This window comes from Oryzias melastigma, linkage group LG13, assembly GCF_002922805.2.
Source record: "Oryzias melastigma strain HK-1 linkage group LG13, ASM292280v2, whole genome shotgun sequence".
In the NCBI taxonomy this organism is placed as follows: Eukaryota; Metazoa; Chordata; class Actinopteri; order Beloniformes; family Adrianichthyidae; genus Oryzias; species Oryzias melastigma.
Window position 1 is genome coordinate 7821961 of NC_050524.1, and position 21562 is coordinate 7843522.

The 21562-nt window shown below is 38.3% G+C and overlaps 1 protein-coding gene across 1 annotated transcript in view; it reads left to right on the forward strand.

Moving 5' to 3' along the window:
• Window positions 1–21562, forward strand: part of cog6 (component of oligomeric golgi complex 6) — a 39107-nt gene that overhangs the window by 2619 nt on the left and 14926 nt on the right. The window contains exons 4-9 of the mRNA XM_024277869.2: window positions 17–75; window positions 7509–7620; window positions 9420–9502; window positions 9663–9733; window positions 10254–10347; window positions 12755–12883. Coding sequence (XP_024133637.1) covers window positions 17–75; window positions 7509–7620; window positions 9420–9502; window positions 9663–9733; window positions 10254–10347; window positions 12755–12883 — 548 coding nt within the window. The remainder of the gene's footprint in view (window positions 1–16; window positions 76–7508; window positions 7621–9419; window positions 9503–9662; window positions 9734–10253; window positions 10348–12754; window positions 12884–21562) is intronic.

Here is a 21562-nt window from a genome sequence, read left to right on the forward strand (position 1 = left end):
AACTTTATCTTCTCAGGCTGCAAAAGAACAAACTCAAGATCTCATTGTAAAGACAAACAAGCTGCAAGGAGAAAAGTAAGTTTACTGATGAAATAAAAGTATTTATGCGCTTTTTATCTCAATAAATATAAAAGCAAACTGTATTTATAAATCTATTTTTATACACAAAGTACTTTACATAATAAAACATTTAAAACTAAAGGGAAAATCAAAGATCTACACACAGAAACATGCAAAACACATACAACAACCACCAGACCACCACGCACCAAATATGTGGGGAAAATAGAAATCTGGCTCAAGATTGAAGTGCGAAGACTATTTTTTGAGGACCTGTTATATGAATATAATATAACTGAAATAATTGAAATTGAAATAACTGAAATTTAGAATATATTATGTGGAAATTCTCATTAACAGGTGAGACATAGCAAGACTTTACTGTATATTTATTTGTTATATAAGTGATTAAAAAAAAATCCCTTAATCCGAGGAAAAAATGTCTAACCTTTTTAAAATGTAGCACGTACGTATGCAATATATATAGTAATTACCATAACTATATAAAAATGTTTTGGAAAACCTGTGTTTTTTGGTGAATTAAATTATTGAGGGTGCTTCAAACTGCAAAATTCCGAGGACAAAAGTATTGTTTGGAATGATGGAATCATATTTTCAAAAGAAAAAAAAATTCTTTGCAAACACAATTTAACTTTTGCACTTTTCTATTTTTAAATTATCTGTAATTGTACATTTGAGCTAACATGAGCTTTCTGCTTTCATAATTTTTTGTTTCTCTTCAAATTTCCAAAATGATTGCGGTTAATAACCTTAAAAAGATCATAATAAACCCTGGATCCTTACAGGAAAAACATACGTTAGGTATGACAGATGTTCTAAAATGTTCTTTGCCCCCCAGTGTTAAGTTCCTTTATGCCATAGAGTTTTGTGACCACTCATTAACACTTAAAGACTTTTTTTTTTTCAAAAGCTGTTTAAATTCAATTTGTTCAAAGAATTGTTGAAAATGCTTTAAGATGTGATAGAGACAGACATAATGAGACAGACCGATTGCAAATCTAGATTAAATCAGGGAGTACAAAGAACGTCATGAAGATACGACGGCGTCCTTTTTCTCAATTGTCTGCTAAAATTACAAAGAAATCTCCAACCTCTATTTCCTCCATCCTCATCTATTCCAGAGCCACATGTCATTTAGAAAACCTGTCAGAAATGTCGCAGAGCAGCATCATCATCATCAGTCCAAGCCTAAACACCCTCATTCCACTCTCATTTCCAACCAGTCTTTCTGTTCAGTCAGTCTCCCAGATAAACAGCAGTTTGTCAAACTCCACCAGAGGAGCGACAGGGTCCACTTCATAAATGCCAAGTGATTTCGACGCCCTGGTTGGGTTTTTTATTTGCAATATAGACCTACCTGAGCGTGAGAGAACCTCCTTTTCATGATTTATCTACTATTTTTCTCCATGTTTATTGAGTCTTATTTAATTTAGCAATTTAATTTTTATTTTCCTGAACATTTTTTTTATTAAATATGTGTGAAATAATCAGCACAGATGGATTTAGACCTATTTGTTACAATTATACCTTTTAGTAAAAACATGCATTATTATTTCATAGTTGTTAATTCAAACATGGAGAAAATAAGTTGTTAATAATGGAAAACTTTCTTCAGAAACAACCAAAAAATATATTTTAAATGAGGATTGTTGCGCGTCTTATTCTTAATAAATTACTCAAGTACATTAAGTTTCTGTGAGTTCTGCATATATGTAACAGTAAAAAAAACACTTAAAAATCAATATAGAAATATATGTTGAGATCATCTTCATTTTTATTAATTGATATTTTATGGAATAAAGCAGTCGGTTCAGCTTTAGTTGAAATTGTTACTTACTTAATAGCAAATAAAATTAAAAACAAGGATTTTTTTTTTAATTTTTAAATCCTAAATTGAAGCAAACCCCAAAAATAGAGGTTTAACTTGTGGAGAAAGTGAATTGTGGCAGTTTGATTCATTTTGATCTGCATTTATTTGTTCTATTCCCCCAAAAGCGCTCGTGTTTTAGACTTATTAACATTTACGCATCATCCAGCAGCAACATCGGGCTATCTGGCGGTCAGATTGTTGCTTGTAGTGTAAAAGTGATAACCACCCCCCCCAGTCCGCTGGGAGTTGGTGGCACGATGGGGTTCATTAGCATTTGTGGCAGGTGTGGTCTCTGCGCTCGGTGACCTTGTGCGTTACTCAGAAACGTTGGCGAGAATGATGTAGAGCGCCGGGAAATGACATTGCGGACGCGCTGCCGCGTGCACGCTCCAGCGGCGCACCATCAGCACCTCTTCACAGAGAGTTGACACGGAACGGGAAGAGTAACACTGAAAAGAGCAATGACAGACAGCTGCTGGGGAAAAGCCGCCAGCGAGCGCACACCGGTAATGAATGGAGGTATTGTAGTGCTTTGTGCGGAGCGCCTTGTTGAGGCAGTCAGAGCTTTGACAGGAGTGTCCTCCCGAGCGCTCCAGTGTCTTGTTTTTCTTTGCAAGGTGCTCCCGGGGGGGGGACCTGCTGTCTGTTTGCTTGACATTTTCATGTGCAGAAGCACGGTGACCCCACAGTTCGATCGCATGCTTGTGCACGCACAGCTTTGACCTTGTCTTGAGCTATTTTGTCTCAGGGAGGACGGTCCTCTTCCAGCCCACTCAGACTTCGTTTTAGGCCTTTGGTCGTATCGTTTTCAGGTCACTCAGGCCTCCACAGTCCCACTCCAATTTTTTTTTTTAAGTTTCGTTGACACTTATTATAGCAATGCGACATCTGCAGCGCCGATCTTTTGAGGGCAGCTCCACAGGGAGAATTCGGCCATTTTTAAGAGTTTGCTCCCACTCTTTGATTTGTACTAGCCCAGGCTTATCTGCCCACGGCACTGCGTAATTTGTCATGTCTAATGAAAGGGAAAGTGACTGCTGCAGCAAAGGTAGAGGAGAGGAGCTGCTGTTTGCAGACCCTGCTGGCCCATAGATGTGAGCTTCCTTTGTTTGGAGCTGCCGCCGTTCAGAGAGGCTGTCATCAGGATCACTTAATAAATGTTGTGTGTTGTTCCATAATGATACATAAGGGCTGCTTTGCAGTCGGTGCAAGGCGAGACGTCTCACTTACTGTTGGAGTTTCTCCATTGTTCTGCACGTCAAAGCAGAAAGTCTCAATAACTTTGTCTTAATTACTGTGAAAATCTTTGACTGTTGGATCAGACGTTAATAAATGGAGAGGGTTAAAGCCCCAGAGAGAACAACCAGGGCATCAGAGGGGCTATTCCTCTGTGTTTTATGATGTAACTGAATGCTCCCTTTGATCGTCGGCGCGTGGCTAACGAACAGCTTTGTGAACTACAGGTTTCTACGCCGTTCTCTGAAATGCCTCTGATAGATTCTAATGCGGAACGGTCCCACATGTTTCAGCCTTGTTTGCTGATTGGCCTCCTACAAAGAACAATTGTTCTCCGCTCGTTTTAGTGCGGGTGAAAAACGAAGGAGCTCTCGCCGCTCAGCTGTAATTAAGCGAGCGGCGGTGCTCTGTGTCTCACATAGAGTTTTATGACATCGATGATTTCCCGTGATGAGACGGAGAGACACGATGGCTTGTTGTCATCCCGACTCGTACCTTTTGATCTGACTTGAACTTGAAGTGCTTGTTGACCTAATTTCCCCCTTTAATCTCCAACATGTAGTCAAATTGAAGAACGTCGCCGCCTCTCTCTGGTATGCGGCGATTGCGATCTGAAGGAGAACGTGTCGTGTCCTGACAGCACAGTGGGAAATGATCCCTCTGTTCTGCTGTACCGTGTGCAGCATGTCTCACTGTTGCACTTTCCAACCATGAACTGGTCTGTCAGTCTCAGGCTGGGCTGATGAAACTACAGATGTTTTCCATTCTTGTAAAAAAGTCAACCCCTCCCTTCAGTGAGCTTCATGTTCCACCCTAATAAAGTTTATTGTCGTCCTGTTGGGTCAATGGTGTTCATTTGCAAAACCCTCTTCGACCTGAACTATTGTAGTTCTTTATGACGTCAAAGGGTGTATTCAGACTGGAAAAGTCTGTTAGTCCAGACCGAATCTCTTTAAATTGGTCTGAATCGAGTCCTAAACTTTGCGTTTGGCCTGCATTCAAGCTGTAGTTACCCAGACATTTCTGTTTTGAACCAAAGCTTCTAAACAAAACCACAAGGGGCGCTATTCAGTTGGCTGCAACTGCAGCGAACCTTCTGGGTTGTACTGAAAAACAAGAATTTCCCCCTGTGTGATTAATGAAGTACTCTTGAATTATTGAATTGAATGACTAAAGGTCTCTTCCTCTAGTCATTGGCTATGAAGTAAGAGGGCGGGGCCAAGCAACGACAGAATATTGGAAGTCCTATGCTTTGCAATCCTTGTCGGAATAGTTCACTTTTTTCAAACTTTATATTTCTCTGAACAATTTTAAAGATCAGTATCAACCTCAGTTAACTTTTTGGTGCGGCTGAGGCATCCTGTAGGGCTGTTACTAACAAGACGAAGGTGTTACGCCCCCACTGGGCAGACCTGGCTCAGGTCTAAGGGGAAAACAAAAAATCGGACCATAGCCGAAACTGGACACCAGTGAGAAAAAGGAACACAGTTTATTAATTAAGGGGGACAAAGAAACCGTGTCCAGAAAAGCAAAAGGGAAAAACAATAAGTGTGCTGGTTAAAACAAAAAAAGGAAAAACAAAAGGAGTTTGAACCTCGGCCAAACATAAAATAAGTCCGGGAGACTGCTGATCCAGCCATGCCAACCGTCTGACTCAGCAGCTCCTGGCTAATGACTGCCTAACCAAAACTACCTGAAGAAAACAAATAAACAAAGCCTGCTAACTAAGACTACCAAACCCCAAACTAAAATAACAAAACCCAGCAATGTAAGACTGCTGAGGACAAAGAGGGGAAAAGAGAACAAAAAAAATACATAAATTAAAGAAAAATGAAATAGCAACTCTGTTTACATCCCATAATTCCTGACTACGTTGGCCATTTGGGTCCAGATGTTTCAATCCGAGCGTAGAATCTCCTCAAACTGGGGAAACTCTGAGTGAGCCAGAGCTCAGTCCAATTGGAAACTGAAACCATCTCAAAAGATTGGTCAGAGAGCGGTTCCTGGTCTCGGACCAGGGTCCACTTCCACGTATTCAGACTGTAAATTTGTTCTGGATTACTGGAGAAAGCGAACTCTGATTTACTTAAAGCAAACTTAATGTGGTCTGAATACACCTGGAGTTGCTTCCATATTTTAAAACTTCTTCATGAATTGTTTCATAGTTTTCTGCCCCGCAAGAGCTCCACCTACGGTTGATTAAACATGCTTATAACGTGTTTGATGCCAGAAATCTACCAAACAAGTAGACTTTAAATATAAATTATACTATAATTGTAAGTGGAATAAGTGGAATGGAAAAAAAGAAGCTTGAAGATCTATTCTGATAAAAATCGTGGCATCTTTTTGATAACAGGACATACAGTATATAAACAAAATGCTGCCTGCAATTGCATTTATGAGAGTTTATTATTTTTTTTTATTGTTGTTTATAAGGAACAGACAAAAACGCCACTTTTTTATTTGGCTAAAAATGCCACCGTAGATCAAAAGATGATCAGAGTGGGACTTTAAAAATATATAACACATTCACTTCTGCGTCTGCTACACTAACCTAGCACAAATAAATAAAATATTCTGAAAGACAAACCAAATAGTTCACCCAAAAATATTTAGTCATCACAGTAATGCTTTTCTACATCTGCAAACACTTGGACAGATGAGGAACTGGTTGTTTTTCTGCGTCCGCATTGCTCATCCAATAACAATAAAGGAAAGTCATCTTATGAGTTTTTAAAATTAATGTAGTTTTGGAAGCAAAGATTAATTTAAACTTTATTAAATTGTTTTTTTTTCAAACAATTTCACATTTTTAAGAGCTATTTGACTTAATCTTCTTAAACATGTCTTATTTCTATATTAAAAAGCATAGGAAGAATATTTAAATTAACCAGAATCTAAATTTTTTTTTTTTTTTTTAGTTTGGTTTAATTTCCCTCAGCTGTCCTTTTTATTTTCTTCCTTTTTTGATCTTGATCAGAATATATCACAAAGAAAAATAGATTAAAAATGAAGATTCTTAAATCATTTATTTCGGGATTCTTAAAATGTGCATGTTTTTGAAAAAGTCTTTTTAGTTTTGACAGTTAATAAAAGTCACAAAAGAACACCTTTGCCTAAGTAAATTCTCAGTGGAATGACATTCTCTCTCAGTTCTCATATTTGCTGATGTTTTTTGTTTTTGATATGCAAATCCATACATCAGTGCAGTTTTATTCTAGTGTCTAACATTCCGACGAAATTTGCAACTGTTTATAATGGGCAAAACAATAATATTTTCCAGCTGAAGAATCTTCATTCAGCTGCTGTGTCTCTGGGGCAGAGGAAAAAACAATTTTTTTCTTGCATTAATATTAAAGCAGATTTGTAATCTTTGTATTTTACACACAAATATCAACACTGACCCTCTTGAGGACCCGTGTGTGTCGGGCCTGATGAGCTGTAAAGCGAAGCACTGAATCACGGATTCCTGCTACAGTTTTACAGCCGTTTATTTCAGCTGGCCGAGCACGCGTCACAGCCATGTGAGAAACAAAGGTCAGATGATCACTGGGTGATTCCGCTGCTACAAAGTCACCTGGTGATTTAATGCTCAATCATGCCAAGCTTCCATAAAGAACGATTTGGATGGGAGTAAAACACTGCTGCTGTCCAGGGTGCTCTGTCTCCCTTTTGAACCTCTTGATTAGCATATTAATCTGTTCCTATTTTTTTGTTACTTTTTTCTCCAGAGGTGTTAAATATATATCTCTTCAACGCATAATATTTTATCTCTGGTTCCTTCTTGGGAGCCATTCTCGAGCTCCTGCATGAAAAAGTGTTTTTACAGAGCTTGGCCCCCATCTGGTGGACAAACTGGAGCATTACATGCTATTTTGTTTTTGTGAAACAAAAGTTTCTCCCGTCTCATTCATATCAATCCATCTTTAGTTGTAAGTCACAATCTAACGTTAAGTGGGTTTGAAGATAGACCAATTTATTAAAACAGACGTCAAAAAGGATTATTTTAAAATAAAGAAATAAGTTAAAAAATTGAAATAAAAAATCATTATTGATTTAAAATGTTAGGAAAAGCAATAAAAGTTGTTTAAAAAGAAAAAAATATAAAAATAATGAAACAATTGTCTGAATTTAGGAATACAAAAAAAATTTAATTAATAAAAGAAAAAAAACTACTTTGTGTTGGTCTTGATAATACAAAGCTTTGAAAACTTCACATCACAGGTTAGCTTCAGATTTTGCAGAATCTGGAAAACAAACACCAAAAGGTTTACTCTTTATAGTTTTGTTGCATAAATAAATATTTTCCGTTTCCCTTTAGTCAAAGGCTGGAGGTGAGAGCTCAGGTGGCTCAAGCTTTCCTCGCCAAGTTCCAGCTCTCCAGCGAGGAGATGGTCGTCCTGCGAAATGCTCGCGACGCACCCGTCACAGAGGTCAGTGAAATCATTCAATCCCACTGATACCATATAGGAAGAGACCATGGAGCTCTCCTTAATGTATGTTTGATTATTCACTGCTGGTTAATATAACCGAAGCATTTATGAGCCCAAAATCTGAAAAGGAGAACCTTGTGGCCTGCATAGTGTATTTTATACATCACAAATACAATCTTTTTCTAACTTTTTTTTTTCCATTTTTTTTTGTGCAATTTTAAGCTCAATTTTATTAATATACGTTAAATAAAACGTTAAAAACACCAAAAACCTCATTATCATAGGAATGGGTGTTTAAGGGTTTTTGAAACGCATTTGTTTGTTTAAAGCTTCTATGGAGGGTTCATTTATTTCCTAAAACAGTCGGATGATTAACCATCATAATCATGAATCCACTGCCTGTCACAGTGTCAGGCCTTCATTAAGGTGTGAACAGAGGTCGCTCGTCCATCTTTTGAGTTACATTCCATAAAAAAAGCACTGAAATAGGCTAAATCTGTAGTCGGCATTTTAAGATGTTTTTTTTATCATAAACACCTTTCTCCAGCAAATATTAACATTCTTGCTCATTTAAACTCACAAAGTTCAAACCCTCTTAGAAAATTAAGTCAAGTATTATAGACTGAAAACAAAGATCATCTCTGCAGACAGATTCTGCTTTGAACAGAAGATACGACATTAAGGATAATAAGGTATAAAAACATTTTTTTATTTATTTATTTTTTTAATAATTGGAATACATGCTGGCTTTTAGGCCAGTTCAGTGATATAAATCATCCAGGCCACATTATCACTGTCCATCATCACTTTTTAATCTACACCCAGCAGCTAATCAGAGTCTAGTTTAAAATCTTTATTAGTATTTTAAATTTTGTTTTATGCGTTGTTTTAAGCTATTTTATCATCTGTCTGGAGACAACAGATTAAAAACAGCTGCTGGGCTAATTCTGGCTCATTGCATACAATACTTTTAAAGTACTCTGTCCCTGAGAAATAAGTACATCATGGTATGAAAATTAATAAACAAAACCAAATAAGTATGATACAGTAAGACCAAAAGGAATTACACAAGGCAGGTTACAGTAGCAGCTACAAAATTAACTTAAAAACAGAAAAAAACGGATTTTGAAGCTTTTTAAAAGAATTAGCAGAATTAGAGACACAGAGAATCAAAATCAGACCAATTTAAAATATATGTGAAACTGCAAGGCTGGAAAAGGTAAACTACATTAGGAGACCATCATACTTTCATCTTAACTACCTTTAATTTTTAACCTACTTTTAATTTTTGTTACCAAACATCATAAGTAGACATCTTTTGTGATTGGTTTAGGATTTAACGTGACTGGATTGAGTTTAAATATGAGTATTTAGGTAAAATTGTTTTTGACATTTACAATAAAGATGTACAGCTTTGTTTTTTTTGTTTTTTTCATGCAAAAAATTAAAAGGATAACACAGAAAAAATACAATTAAAGTAAACTATGCACTGCAAAACAAGCCAACTACTAATTAGTCAAAAATCTTACCCTTTTGGAAGATTTTGTTTAAATAAACAATCTACATTGAGGTTTGAAAATTCTTAGCAAGAACTCTTACTTTAAGAAAAAACTTCTAGTCACTCAGACGTCATTTCTTAAGCTTTGATATTGAAAAACTTTGTTTTCCTTTTACATTTTACAAGATTCGGTTTTTGCAGCATACAAATAGAAAATGAGGAAAATATTAAATGTACTAATAAATGACATAGTTGTTTAGAAGATTTATATTTACACGTTTTTTTCCACTAAATTCTGCAGGATTTCTTTAAAGTTCTCAACCGTGTGAAGCAAATCCATGAAGATGTGAAAATCCTCCTGCGAACAAACCAGCAAACTGCCGGGTGAGTCTAAATCTGATGACAGTTTCCACTGCAAATGTGTTCTACTTTAGTTTGAAATTAAGTCAGAGCTCCCAGAGACGAGTGAGGAGGAACGGTTTGGGATTCACGGCTCGGTCTGGGCGTGGACATGCGTATTTACTGCGGTCTCTGTCTGTTCCAGGTTAGAGATCATGGAGCAGATGGCCGTGTTACAGGAGACCTCATACGAGCAGCTCTACCGCTGGGCTCAGAGTGAGTGCCGCGCACGCCGCTCCAATCCCCAGCGCCTCCACGTCTCGCCGTCTGCCTTTTTGGTTCACAGCAAAAAAACACATTTGACTTCCATTTTCATTTTCTGATCATTTACTTGTTGCTTTTCAAATTTATTTGGACGAAAAAAATCGTTGCTCTTGTGGGGCGAGCGTAATTGCGTGTCTAGCCCTCGTTTAAAGACCCAAATGACTCATATTCTCTGACTGTCTGAGCCAAAAGAATGGCAGAGAAACCAAAATTTCCACCGTATAACCATGTGTTGAAATCGAAGTGGAAATAAACGGTTTAGATTACAGAAACCTCTTCTGTGCAATTATGCAATAACAAAAGAAAATGTAGTGCATGTGGAGGGGCTGCAGGACAGAGAGCAGCACCCTTTTGAAAGTTCAATATTTCATATTTTTAAGAAACTGAATGTGTCTACGCTAACTGACTGTAAAAAAAAAAAATGCAGGAAGCAGCATGAACAGGTGTTTTTTTTTTTTTTTGTTCTGCACAGATGAATGCAGAGGCCTGACTCAGGAGACCTGCGATATCAGTCCAGTGCTCACCCAAGCTATGGAGGTCTTACAGGATCGGCCTGTTCTTTACAAGTAATGAAAACTCAAACACAGAGACACATTATTGCTGGTGTTAAGACTACATCATCGCCCAAATCCAGACCGTGTTGTTCTCATTTTGACTGCAGTGGAGCTTGATTTATTTTCTAGTCTTTATTAAATCAAACTGCACTGGGGTCTATTAATTATAATTATGCAGTTTTAAGGCAAAATAACAGGACATCGTTTCTGCGGAGCGATGAGTTTAATATAAATTCTCCTCTGAGTTGTAAGTGTGGAGTAACCCCACCCACACCTGTCTGTTTCCACTCTCCTGCTAGCTTACAGCCCCTCAGACATACATGAATTTATTTGTCTGCAAGTGAATGCATCAGAATGGAGCGGAGCAAGGAGCTTTAGGACCAGCCGTTGTTAACTCTACATCACAAATAATATCTTTTTCCTACATATTTTTTTTCATCTGCTCCTAATTCTCTACGATTTGAACAAAGACAAACTCAGAAATGCAATTTTAAGCTAAATTTTCTTCATATGTGTCCTCCGTCATTAAAAAAATCCCAAAAGAACATGATAAAGACCCAATCCAATGACAAAGATGATTTTAACGTTTTCGTTGCAAGCAAATTACAATAACAAATACAATCACCATCTTCAAAAAAACTCTCTGTTAGCCTAATCTAAAAAGAAACTACACATATTACAAAAGGTGATAGGTACAAGCCTATGCTTATTTAAACCTTTTTTTGAGCCAATATGCACATGAACAAAAACATAATACACAACCTAAAATAAATAAAAAGATAAATTCTATAGTCGGTATTTATATAAAGTCCCTCCATGATTTTATGTGCATTTTTTAAATAATTGAGGGACAAAAAGCTTGAATTTGCAGCTGTTTTTCCCCCCAAAAATGCAATAAATGATAGTCAGTAAAATTCAACTAAATTAGTTGAAAGTTTGCCCAGATAGTTCTCTTTCCCTCCAGTTGTTAATCGATTTTTTGTAATGTTTGTGCAAAAGCAGCTGTCATTTTTAAACGAATAGGCTAATAAATAATGTTACACACAATTGAAGATATTTCATCATTCTTGTTGTGCATCTTATATTTTAGGACTAGTTTCACTTTAAGTCTGATAGTAAAGAATTTAAGATTGTTTGAACTCACAATAAAGTGCAGTAAATTTATATTTTCAACTAATATGTATTTTTGCTTATTCCTCGTGTTGTATTTTTACTTTTGGCGAAAAAACTGATGTCACATTTATAAACGGCGTCTCATTTTTTACTTACAGATCATTTAGTTTTCCAAAATATGTGACTTTACTAACTTATCTTGCATTTCACGTGACATGTAGCCTCTGTTTGTGGTTTTCGGACACTGTCAGGTGAAGAGTGAAGCCTCGAGGTATTTTCTCTGATGTGTTCCTGAAAAGAGAAACAAGATTTCCGCCTATAAAAAAGACAAAGTCAACAGCCTGAAGCTGCTAACATGTGTCCAACATGCAGCCAGCAAGAGACCAGATGAATGAAAAATATTCTGTGTCTTTGAACGTTTAAATAATTTGTTTTTTTGATGTGTAGATTTAAGTGTGCATCACTTAGTTCAAATCTATTTAATCCAGTATATTTTAGCAAACACAATCTCTTAAACTGAAGGTCAAGCTCTCAATTTACTTCACATTTATTTTAATTTAAAAGCTCGGTTGTTCTATGAATCAACACTTATTGTATGCCATAAAATCTAGTAGTCTAATATCAAACTAAAATATAGATTTAAGTGTTTTTTTGTGTTACAAAAATATGAAAAGAAACAAGACATCATCTGATTTCTATGGGGAGTAAACCATGTAATCAGTTTTGTAATGAGTGACACATTATTTTTTGTGCCTTGAAATCTTGTTCTGGTTTTTGATGACTCATACTATCCAAACATAAAACCTTTTTTGTCCCCATCAACTCCTTTGAGTCACTCACTAAAACAGGAAATGAATAAATGAAATCTTGATTGCATCTTATGTCAAAAACTGCAAATAATATCCAGCTTCTATGGATTGCTTTATGAAACAAAGTTATTTTGCAGATCCGGAGGGTCAATATTTATGTAAAAAGGAAAGGGAAAGTTTTGCGTGTTATTGTTTTCTGAGGAGCACCTGTCTCTGTGCCCACAAGCCGTCCAAGGTCCCTCTCTGGCTTCGAATGTTGAGGCTGGATACCAGCTTTCTTGGAATCTCGCTTCGGCATTATCTTCTGTTTAGTCTGCTGCGAAGCGTTTCCCTGCCAAGTCATCAGAGCGGCCTCAAACTCCTTTTGGAAATCTGCTCACATTGTTGATGTTAGAGAGCGACCACATCTCAGCCTGCACAACAACAGCGCGGCGGCTGCCGCCTTTTCACACGAGGCCAGGATGCTCAGAGTCGCCTTCTGTCTCCTCTGTGTTTAGGTACACTCTCGACGAGTTTGGGACGGCGCGCAGATGTGCCGTGGTACGAGGCTTTATCGACGCCCTGACCCGCGGCGGACCGGGAGGAACCCCCCGCCCTATAGAAATGCACTCTCATGATCCTTTGAGGTACATTTATGAAGTTTTTCTTGTGAAAACATGCCACAAATACCCCAAATTCAATTATTTTATTACTAAATACAAAGGAAAACAATAATAGTGTATGTAAATACTGAGAATTAGTTTTAGTAAAATATTAACACCTTTGCAAGACAAAATATTGAGTTTAAAAAGGTTGAGTGCAGCTCTTTTTATGCTAGATTCTGAATAACAGTTTTTTATTTTATTTTAATATTTAATTTAATATTTTTTAATATTAATAAAATAAAAATATAAACAAAAAAAAAAGAATTACAGCTTTGAACAATCACAAATTTAGGATTGTAAATCAAAGAATTAGAACTTTCATTTGATTCATTTTTGTACAATTGACCTGAAATTAAATATTATATTTTTTATCTATTAATTTCTAAGAAAAGCCTCATTTTGAGAGATTTTCATTTAAATTTGTGACATTAGCTGCATTTCCATTGACTATATAATTGCAAAAAGTAGATTTGAGATAGTAAATTTGCCTAATGGAAACCCAATTTTGATTAAACTCATATTTATTGGAAAGATGGTTTTTGGACTTGGAGGAGGTTGGTTTTAATATGATCAAAATGAATGTATTTCGCAAAGCAATAATGAAAACGCTTTGTTTCTAATAAATGGGTCACATGACCAACAGTGGGCGCCACAAGAGAGCCCACAGCATCTCCCAGCTCATCAGACGTTGAGTGTGTTATAGGGAAATGTTAGATCCACAGCTCCTCTGTAAAATAGCCAACTACGATTTCCCCAAATCGCTTCATCCGTGGCCGCTCCCACATAACTTGCCTCTACGTGGCCAGAATAAGACCGATGTCTCCTTTGATGCAACAACTTGATTGTATCTGCTGTAAATCAAAGTATTGTTCACAGCTCCCTGTTTGTTTTTGAATCATTTTGCAAAATTATGATTTAATGGAAATAGCATAATTACGAATTGTGTTTTTTTGTTTTGGTGATGGGCAAACTTCGTTGTATAAAAGCACCTACTTCCATATATAGGGTGTTTTGAAAAAAAAAAATTCCACCCATAGTATGTGTGTACATCTCCATTTTCACATCTTTCTGCAACTAACTAATCAGTTAGAATTGATGTGCAAGTGCAGTTAACACCTAAAGCAAGTTACTCACTGGGCATGCAATGTGGGTTCCAGAACGTGCTAAATGCAGGTTATTGAACGTGAAATTACACTATAGTGTTCACACTAAGCTGTCGCTACCTCATACTTGCGAATGTATCTATTGTTGGAAGAAGCTTAGTCTGAAATGTTGCAGCAGCACAAATCTTGTGAACGTTTATAAAATGTTTGGCGTCATACAATTCCACGAACCGGAATTATTGATTTCTCTTTCATGATCGGGTTTCAGTTGGGACGTCCATGCTTTGAAATGAACGCTACTCATACGTTGCAGGGTTTATGCGTGCGTTTACATCGACTTTTCATTGGCTGGTCGGACACGCGTTGCCAAGAGCGATGTGAATGTAGCCTAGCAAGTAAAAGACTAAAAAAAGTATTTCTATTTAAGGCAGAAGCACAAAATCTGAAGAAATCCATGTTGGCCACATGTAATACATGTGGCACATTGATGCATTTTAACCGCAGCCCTGGCTGTATCTCTCACTGTAACCTCACCCCAATAATCTGCACATGGTCACTTCTTTATTTTAAAGCAACTCACATGCGTTATAGATTAAAATTAGATTAATCCTATTATTTAAAAAAAAAAGCACAAATTTTTCTGTCATTAATTATAATTAACGCAATATTTTGAGAGCCCTAAATAGAACAATATTTTTCTTTTTGCTTTTGGTGGAAAACTCCATCATTGTAGTATAAATACATGAAACGAAAGTGTCATAAAAATGTTTACAAAGTTGAAAAACATAAATGTTGTCTTTTTGTGGCTATTATCCTGATCAGCAGTTTCACTTGTTGAGGTTCATCAGCAGAAAACAGTCAGAAACAATGTAAACTTGTTGTCTGGTTATCTTACTGGCCTGTCTTTAGTGTCTGTCTGCATGTTAATCTGAAAGCGTTGGAGTGTAGACTTGGTTTTTGTAGTCATATCTCAGAGAAGCACATGTTGCTCTCACAATATTCAGACTTTGGCTTCAAGCTCGTCTCGTTTTCTGCCAGTAATTCCTCAAGACGATCAAAAAGTCCAAACCTTTCTTAGTTATGGTTTTTATATAATAACAATTGATGTTGCTCTGAATGCTCAACCCAGTTTAAGGTGCTTACACACCGGCCACATGTGCGGAACGGTCCGTCACATGGAGCACAATATTGTAACATCCTGCTGGACGTAATGAAGAAGCGGAGATGACCGGTTCCAACCGTGAAGCTTTTAATTAACTCAAACAGTTACTGTTGTCCGTAACACGCCACATACAGCACAAAAAAAGAAAAACTTGCTCATATATCGTTCACTCACTCTTCACGCTCACACGGCCCTCCTTATATTGTCTCGCTCCTCCATCCAAACTCATGCAATCACACTCATCCACTTACTGGGCCACCAGTGTAAAACAGAACACACTAACAAATCTAACAGAGCCCAACAGCTTTGGTCATTGTAATATGGACAGAGTAGGAAAGGATTTGAGATCATTTCAGTATTATGTATAATTGTTTATTCGTATTGAATCCTTTCTGCTAGTAGGAAAACTGACAGTTTGATGTGAGGGGCAAAAAGAAAACATATTTGGCCTTAAAATACCTTAAATTCATTTTGTGAAAATCAAAATTGTAACTTTAAAACTGTCAATCAAATCGAATCAAATTGTGGCCTGACTGAATCGTTACATCACTAGTGATCATAGTCTTAATCATGGACATATTTGTACTTATACATGCAATACACGACACATTAAATCCATTAAAGAGGGATTTTGCAAAAAAGAGTTTAATTAATAGAAAAGAATTGGAAGGAATAAAACTTTTATTATATTAAGTAAAAAAAAGGAAGCCCCTTTATGACTCATTTAATATGCATTTGTTTTACTTTCCTAAGGGAATACATTTGCAAAAAAAAAAAAATCTAAGACATGCAACAATAAGCAAATAAAAGGAACATTGATCCTTTTCTCTGTTTTTTCCATTTTATTTGTTTATTATTTTGGTTTTTGTTGTTTTTTTTCCTACAGCAATGGGATCCTTGATGACGTTTTATTTTGAACCTATTATGAATTTCCTAAACAAAACGGCTCTTTAACCTGTTATTTGTCAATCCAATAGAAAATAGGAAAATTGATTTAACACTGAGAAATGTTGTTTCCCAGTACTTGAACCTCAGACTCCTGTGTCAAAGGAAAAGCAATTTCTTACTCAATCGCAGTCGTTCAAAGCGAAAAAAGAAGTCAAAATAGAAGCACATATTTATAATGACAACAGTAAGATTAAATTTAAAAATATAAATATGAGCTTCTCAGCGAGGCTCAAAGGGGACCATCATGTCAGAGATGTGCTTTGGTGCCGCACAATGGACAGAATTATACAAAAGCAGAGGTGTTTTAAAGTGATAGAAAAATGCATTGACCTAAAGACGGGTCTGATGTGGTTATAGTTTCTGAGTGAGCCGAACCTCACAGGAATCTGACCTTCTGGGCTTCTTAACCATCTTAGGTATACAGTCTAAACCAGACTTAAAGGGGCTTATTCACACGCTGGTGTGCATAAGTCTTTAAGATGGTAAAGCGCTAATGACGTTATAGTTTTAGTGTGTTTGTTGTAGCTCAAAGTTCTCCTTTGTTCCCCCGCATATCCTCTCCTTTCTCCTCTATCCGGAACTGTGAAATAAACTTTTACAATTAAAAGCCAAAGATTCATAAACTTCATGTTCAAGAACGCACTGACTGAACGGGGCCTACTTAGCATATGTTCTACAACATGTACTCACAATTGGAGAACTTTTAATGTGAAATGTTGAAGTTTGAATGTTTTCTTTCACAGCTCCATTTCAATATATGAAAGACATGGAGTTATAATTTCGGCCGAACACAGATCCTGATTATTAATTTCTACTTTATGATCTATGTTTCAACTTTTTAACTTTCAACTATTGACTGTACATAGAGAACTGGACTGAGTACCCATCACCTCATGCGTTCCAAATAGGAAGAACCTGCTGGCTCCAAAATGTCAAAATCCCATAAACTTCTATTAAGAAGTAAACAGCTTTTACGTCGTTATATTTGTCAGAATAATCACTCTTACCTTTTTTAAAGCTTGTTGTGCTAAACCTATTTTTTAGGTTTAGTTATAAACTGACCAATCAGATGCCTCAATAAAAGCATGTGGCTATCCCCCACCTTGAACACCTTGACAGTCTCCCAAGTCTGCTTTCAGTGGAAGGGGCGTGGACTTCGAACAAGCTAACTCCCGATTAGCGAGAGTTGCTACCATAGAAACATTGACTCAAGCCAACTTGGACCGATCACTGTCATTGGGCTCCAACATGGCGACGCCTCCATCGGGGTAAAAATGGCAACTAAATTGACTTCAATTTGCTAGAGCAAGATGGCGGCGCGCGTAGGTGCAGCGGCTCTCGGCTCCCGATTCAGTGCTACGTTTTCTATATTTTTTCTTTAATTTTCTCTTGTATTTTTGACTTTTTGCGGAGTACATGTCCGTTAGATGTCTGCCCTTTTTTCTACCGAAAATAATTCGGGTTTTCCCCAACCAGAAACCCTGGATGACCAGCCAAGTCGGCACACTCCTCAGAGCACGTGACACCGCCTTCAGGTCAGGTGACAGAGCACTATACAGTGCTGCTCGAGGTGACCTGAGAAGAGGAATTAAAAAAGCCAAGGCCAACCACAGGATTCGTATAGAGTCCAACCTCTCAAGTAACAACTCTCGGGAGGTCTGGCGAGGCATCCATGACATCACCAACTTCAGAGGATGTGAGGTGTCCACAGCAACTCCAGATGCTGCCCAAGCAGAGGAGCTGAACCGCTTCTTTGCTCGCTATGGACTCTCACAACAACACCCCTCTGCTCCAGCACCAACCCGACCCCACCACCCCCCAACACACCTCCACTCACTGTGCAGGAGCACAACGTCAGACGGGTGCTCCAAACAGTGAACCCAAAGAAGGCTGCTGGTCCCGACAGAGTACCAGGCAAAGTGCTTCAGGCGTGTGCCCACCAGCTCGCCCCCACCTTCACAAAGATCTTCAACCTCTCCCTGGCCCAGGCAGAGATCCCATCCTGCCTGAAATCTGCAACAATAATCCCAGTTCCAAAGAAGTCTCCGACCACCGGCCTCAATGACTACCATCCAGTGGCCCTCACCCCTGTGATAATGAAGTGTTTTGAACGGCTCGTCCTTCAACACATCAAAGATCATCTCCCCATGGACCTGGACCCTCATCAGTTTGCATACCGAGCAAACAGATCCACAGAGGACGCCATCGCTGTAGCTCTTCACTCCACACTGAGCCACCTGGAGCAGCAGCAGAGCTACGCTCGGATGCTCTTCGTGGATTACAGTTCAGCCTTCAACACAATAATCCCGGACAGACTCTGTGAGAAACTGGCCACTCTTGGCATCCCTCCCCCCTCATGCAACTGGATCAACAACTTCCTTGCTGAGCCCTCTGCTGTACTGCCTCTACACCTGCAGTCCAGCCCACCACAATAACCGGATCATAAAATTTGCTGATGACACCACAGTGGTTGGACTCATCTCCAGAGGGGAGGAGTCTGCCTACAGGGAGGAGGTCCTGAAGCTGGCAACCTGGTCTTCAGAGAACAACCTCACTCTGAACACCAAGAAGACCAGGGAAGTCATCATCAACTTCAGGAAGCACAGCCCTGACCCAGCCCCCCTCCACATCAATGGTGAGCTTGTGGAGAGGGTCCACACCATCAGGTTCCTCGGGGTCCTCATTTCAGACGACCTCTCTTGGACAGCCAACATCACAGCTGTCATCAAAAAGGCTCAGCAGCATCTGCACTTCCTGAAGGTCCTCAGGAAGAACCGCCTCTTCACCAACCTGCTGCTGACCTTCTACCAGTCATCCATCCAGAGCCTGCTCACATACTGCATCACAGTTTGGTTCGGCAGCTGCACCGTCGCAGACAAGGAGAGGCTCCAGAGAGTGGTAGACACAGCGCAGAAGATCATTGGATGCCCCCTCCCCACCCTGACTGACATCTATTCTGCACGCTGCCTCAGCAGAGCTCAAAACATCATCAAGGAAAGTTCACACCCCGGATCGGACTTGTTTGCCCTGATGCCCTCTGGAAGGCGTTACAGAGGCATCAAAACAAAAACAAACAGACTGAAAAACAGCTTTTTTCCGAAAGCAGTATCCATGTTAAACTCCAACTCACGCAGATCACCGCTCAACACACTACAGTATATGTCCTTATATTTATACTGCTTATGTACATATGCATATGTAAATCTGGTTATTTAAATGCTCACTTTTTTGCACATCCGTAATGTACATATATGCTCATAGTCTTATATGGCACAGTTCATTGTATATATTTTTCTACATATTTTTTATACTTTATATCGTATTATATTATGTTCTGTATTTTTTTATGCCAATTTCTTGTACTGAAACGGTTGCTGCAATTTCATTGTCCTTGTGATAATGACAATAAAGGTCTATCTATCTATCTATCTAGAGTTGGGAGGTATGGCATTTTAAATGTGTGATATCACACTTGCTCAGTCCAGTTCTCAATATACAGTCAATGCGTTTAACACGCTATCAATGGCCATGCATTTTGTACGGACTTAAAAACGTGCGTAACAACGTGTAAACACGAGAGTTTTGAATGTGGAACCCTGAAACGGACAAATACACACATTTACATTGACTTTTCTTCGGTAGTGGTCGCTCAAACGCGTTTTCGAAACTGTGTGAATGTGACTGTTAGTTGAAACGGAGAATATTACAGAAAAAAATTCCTCCTTTGGAGATGCTCTTTATTCTGCCTCACCTACCTTTTTAAACTGACCTACAAAGGTGAAGATCCTCAGGTTAACCTTTTCTCACCTTCTCAATAAATAGACAAGTTTAACCTCAATATGATGCTGTTCTCAGTGACTGCTTAAGCAAGATCCATAAACGGCACTTCTATTTTTTTCTTCTGTGCACAGCTCGATGAACATAAAGAAAGAAAAGACCTTTAAACGAGCGTGGAATCAGCAAGCGCAGCACAAACGCTGACCGAACCACACAGTGTTGTCCCAGTGCTGCAGCCCCGTCTTCAGTCACACCGTCTGTCATTCATTAACACTCCAGTACGTGCACCATTGATTTAAAGAGGAGAGGCATGCTGCGCGGCTGAAAGTAGCATGACAGATGAAGAAGCGTGTGACAGAAATCGGATGGTGAAGATTTTGATGTGCTTGCAGGGGAAGTTACTGATTACTCAAAATGATTAGTTTTTTTGATTGAGAGGTGTTTTTCAAAAAGTAGCTGGATTCCACCAAATATCATCCCAACTTTATGATGCAGAAATGGAGAAACTCTTGGAATTAAAACAATAATTTTCATAAACAGCATGTTCTATAGAATAAATTAGGGACAGTCAGTGTTCACTTCCTCCCTGGCAGTATTAGACAATGATGGGAATCCTAATTACCTTCTGCATAGCAAGTAACTCAAAAACTTTGGCACAGTTTGTCCTTTTGTTGAATTTAAATTAAAAAACAGCATTGGTGCAGGAGGTTTTTGTTGTAGTTGTGATTCTGTACGATCATATAAGGACATTCATTAGGTCAAAAAGCTCTGTTTAGTACCATCCCCAGAAAAACTCCACTACAAACTGTTCTGCGGAACATCAATAGGTGCAGAAAGTGCACTCCAATTCTTGGAGAGTCTGAGAGTCCTTGTGTGTTTTTCTGTTTAACCACAGCCCCTCTCCTCTTGTGCCCAGCAGCCAAATAGGAGATTTTCTCAGAAAGCCGAGATGTCTAGAACACAAAATCGCCTCCACTTTATTGCCGGCATCAACACTTCTTTGAACATCTTGATCTTTCTCAGCTTCCTGTGCCCCTATGTTCACAAAAACACACACTCGCCCTGAGTTTTTTTTTTTTTTTTTTTTTGTTATGCAATAGCTGAAGCCATTAGGGGCTGACATGAGTAAAATGTTCTGCTTTAAAGATCCCTTCTGATCATCGTTTTATCTGTTCTAAAAGTGTTCCAATTGGTCTTTTAATCATGATTATAACATTTTAGCCAAAATTAAAAAAACTGTCGTTTTCTAGGACATAGTTACTGTAGGGTGGCAGTAGTATAATAGAAAGTGGGTTGTGGGCGGGACTGTCAGTGCAAAGGAACCCCGCCCCAATCCCGTCCTTATTGCTGAGAGCTCTTTATATACACTCTCTCCTGCTAGCTTATACCCCCTCACACCCCAACCTAGCATTACCGGTCCAGATCTAAGCCAGATGCCAGCTCGAGCGAGGAAAACGAAAACATTCATGGATCTAGTCGTCTACAAGTAAATAAATCAGTATGGAGCAGTAATGGAGCCAATCTTTCATATTTTCTGTCACAAATGTGATATTTTTCCAACGTCAGCTCCTGATTCGCAATGATTTGATTAAAGAAATACTCAGAAATGAAATTTTACACTTAATTTTCTTCCTCTATGATGAGAAAAATATTGCAAGAATATGTTAAAAA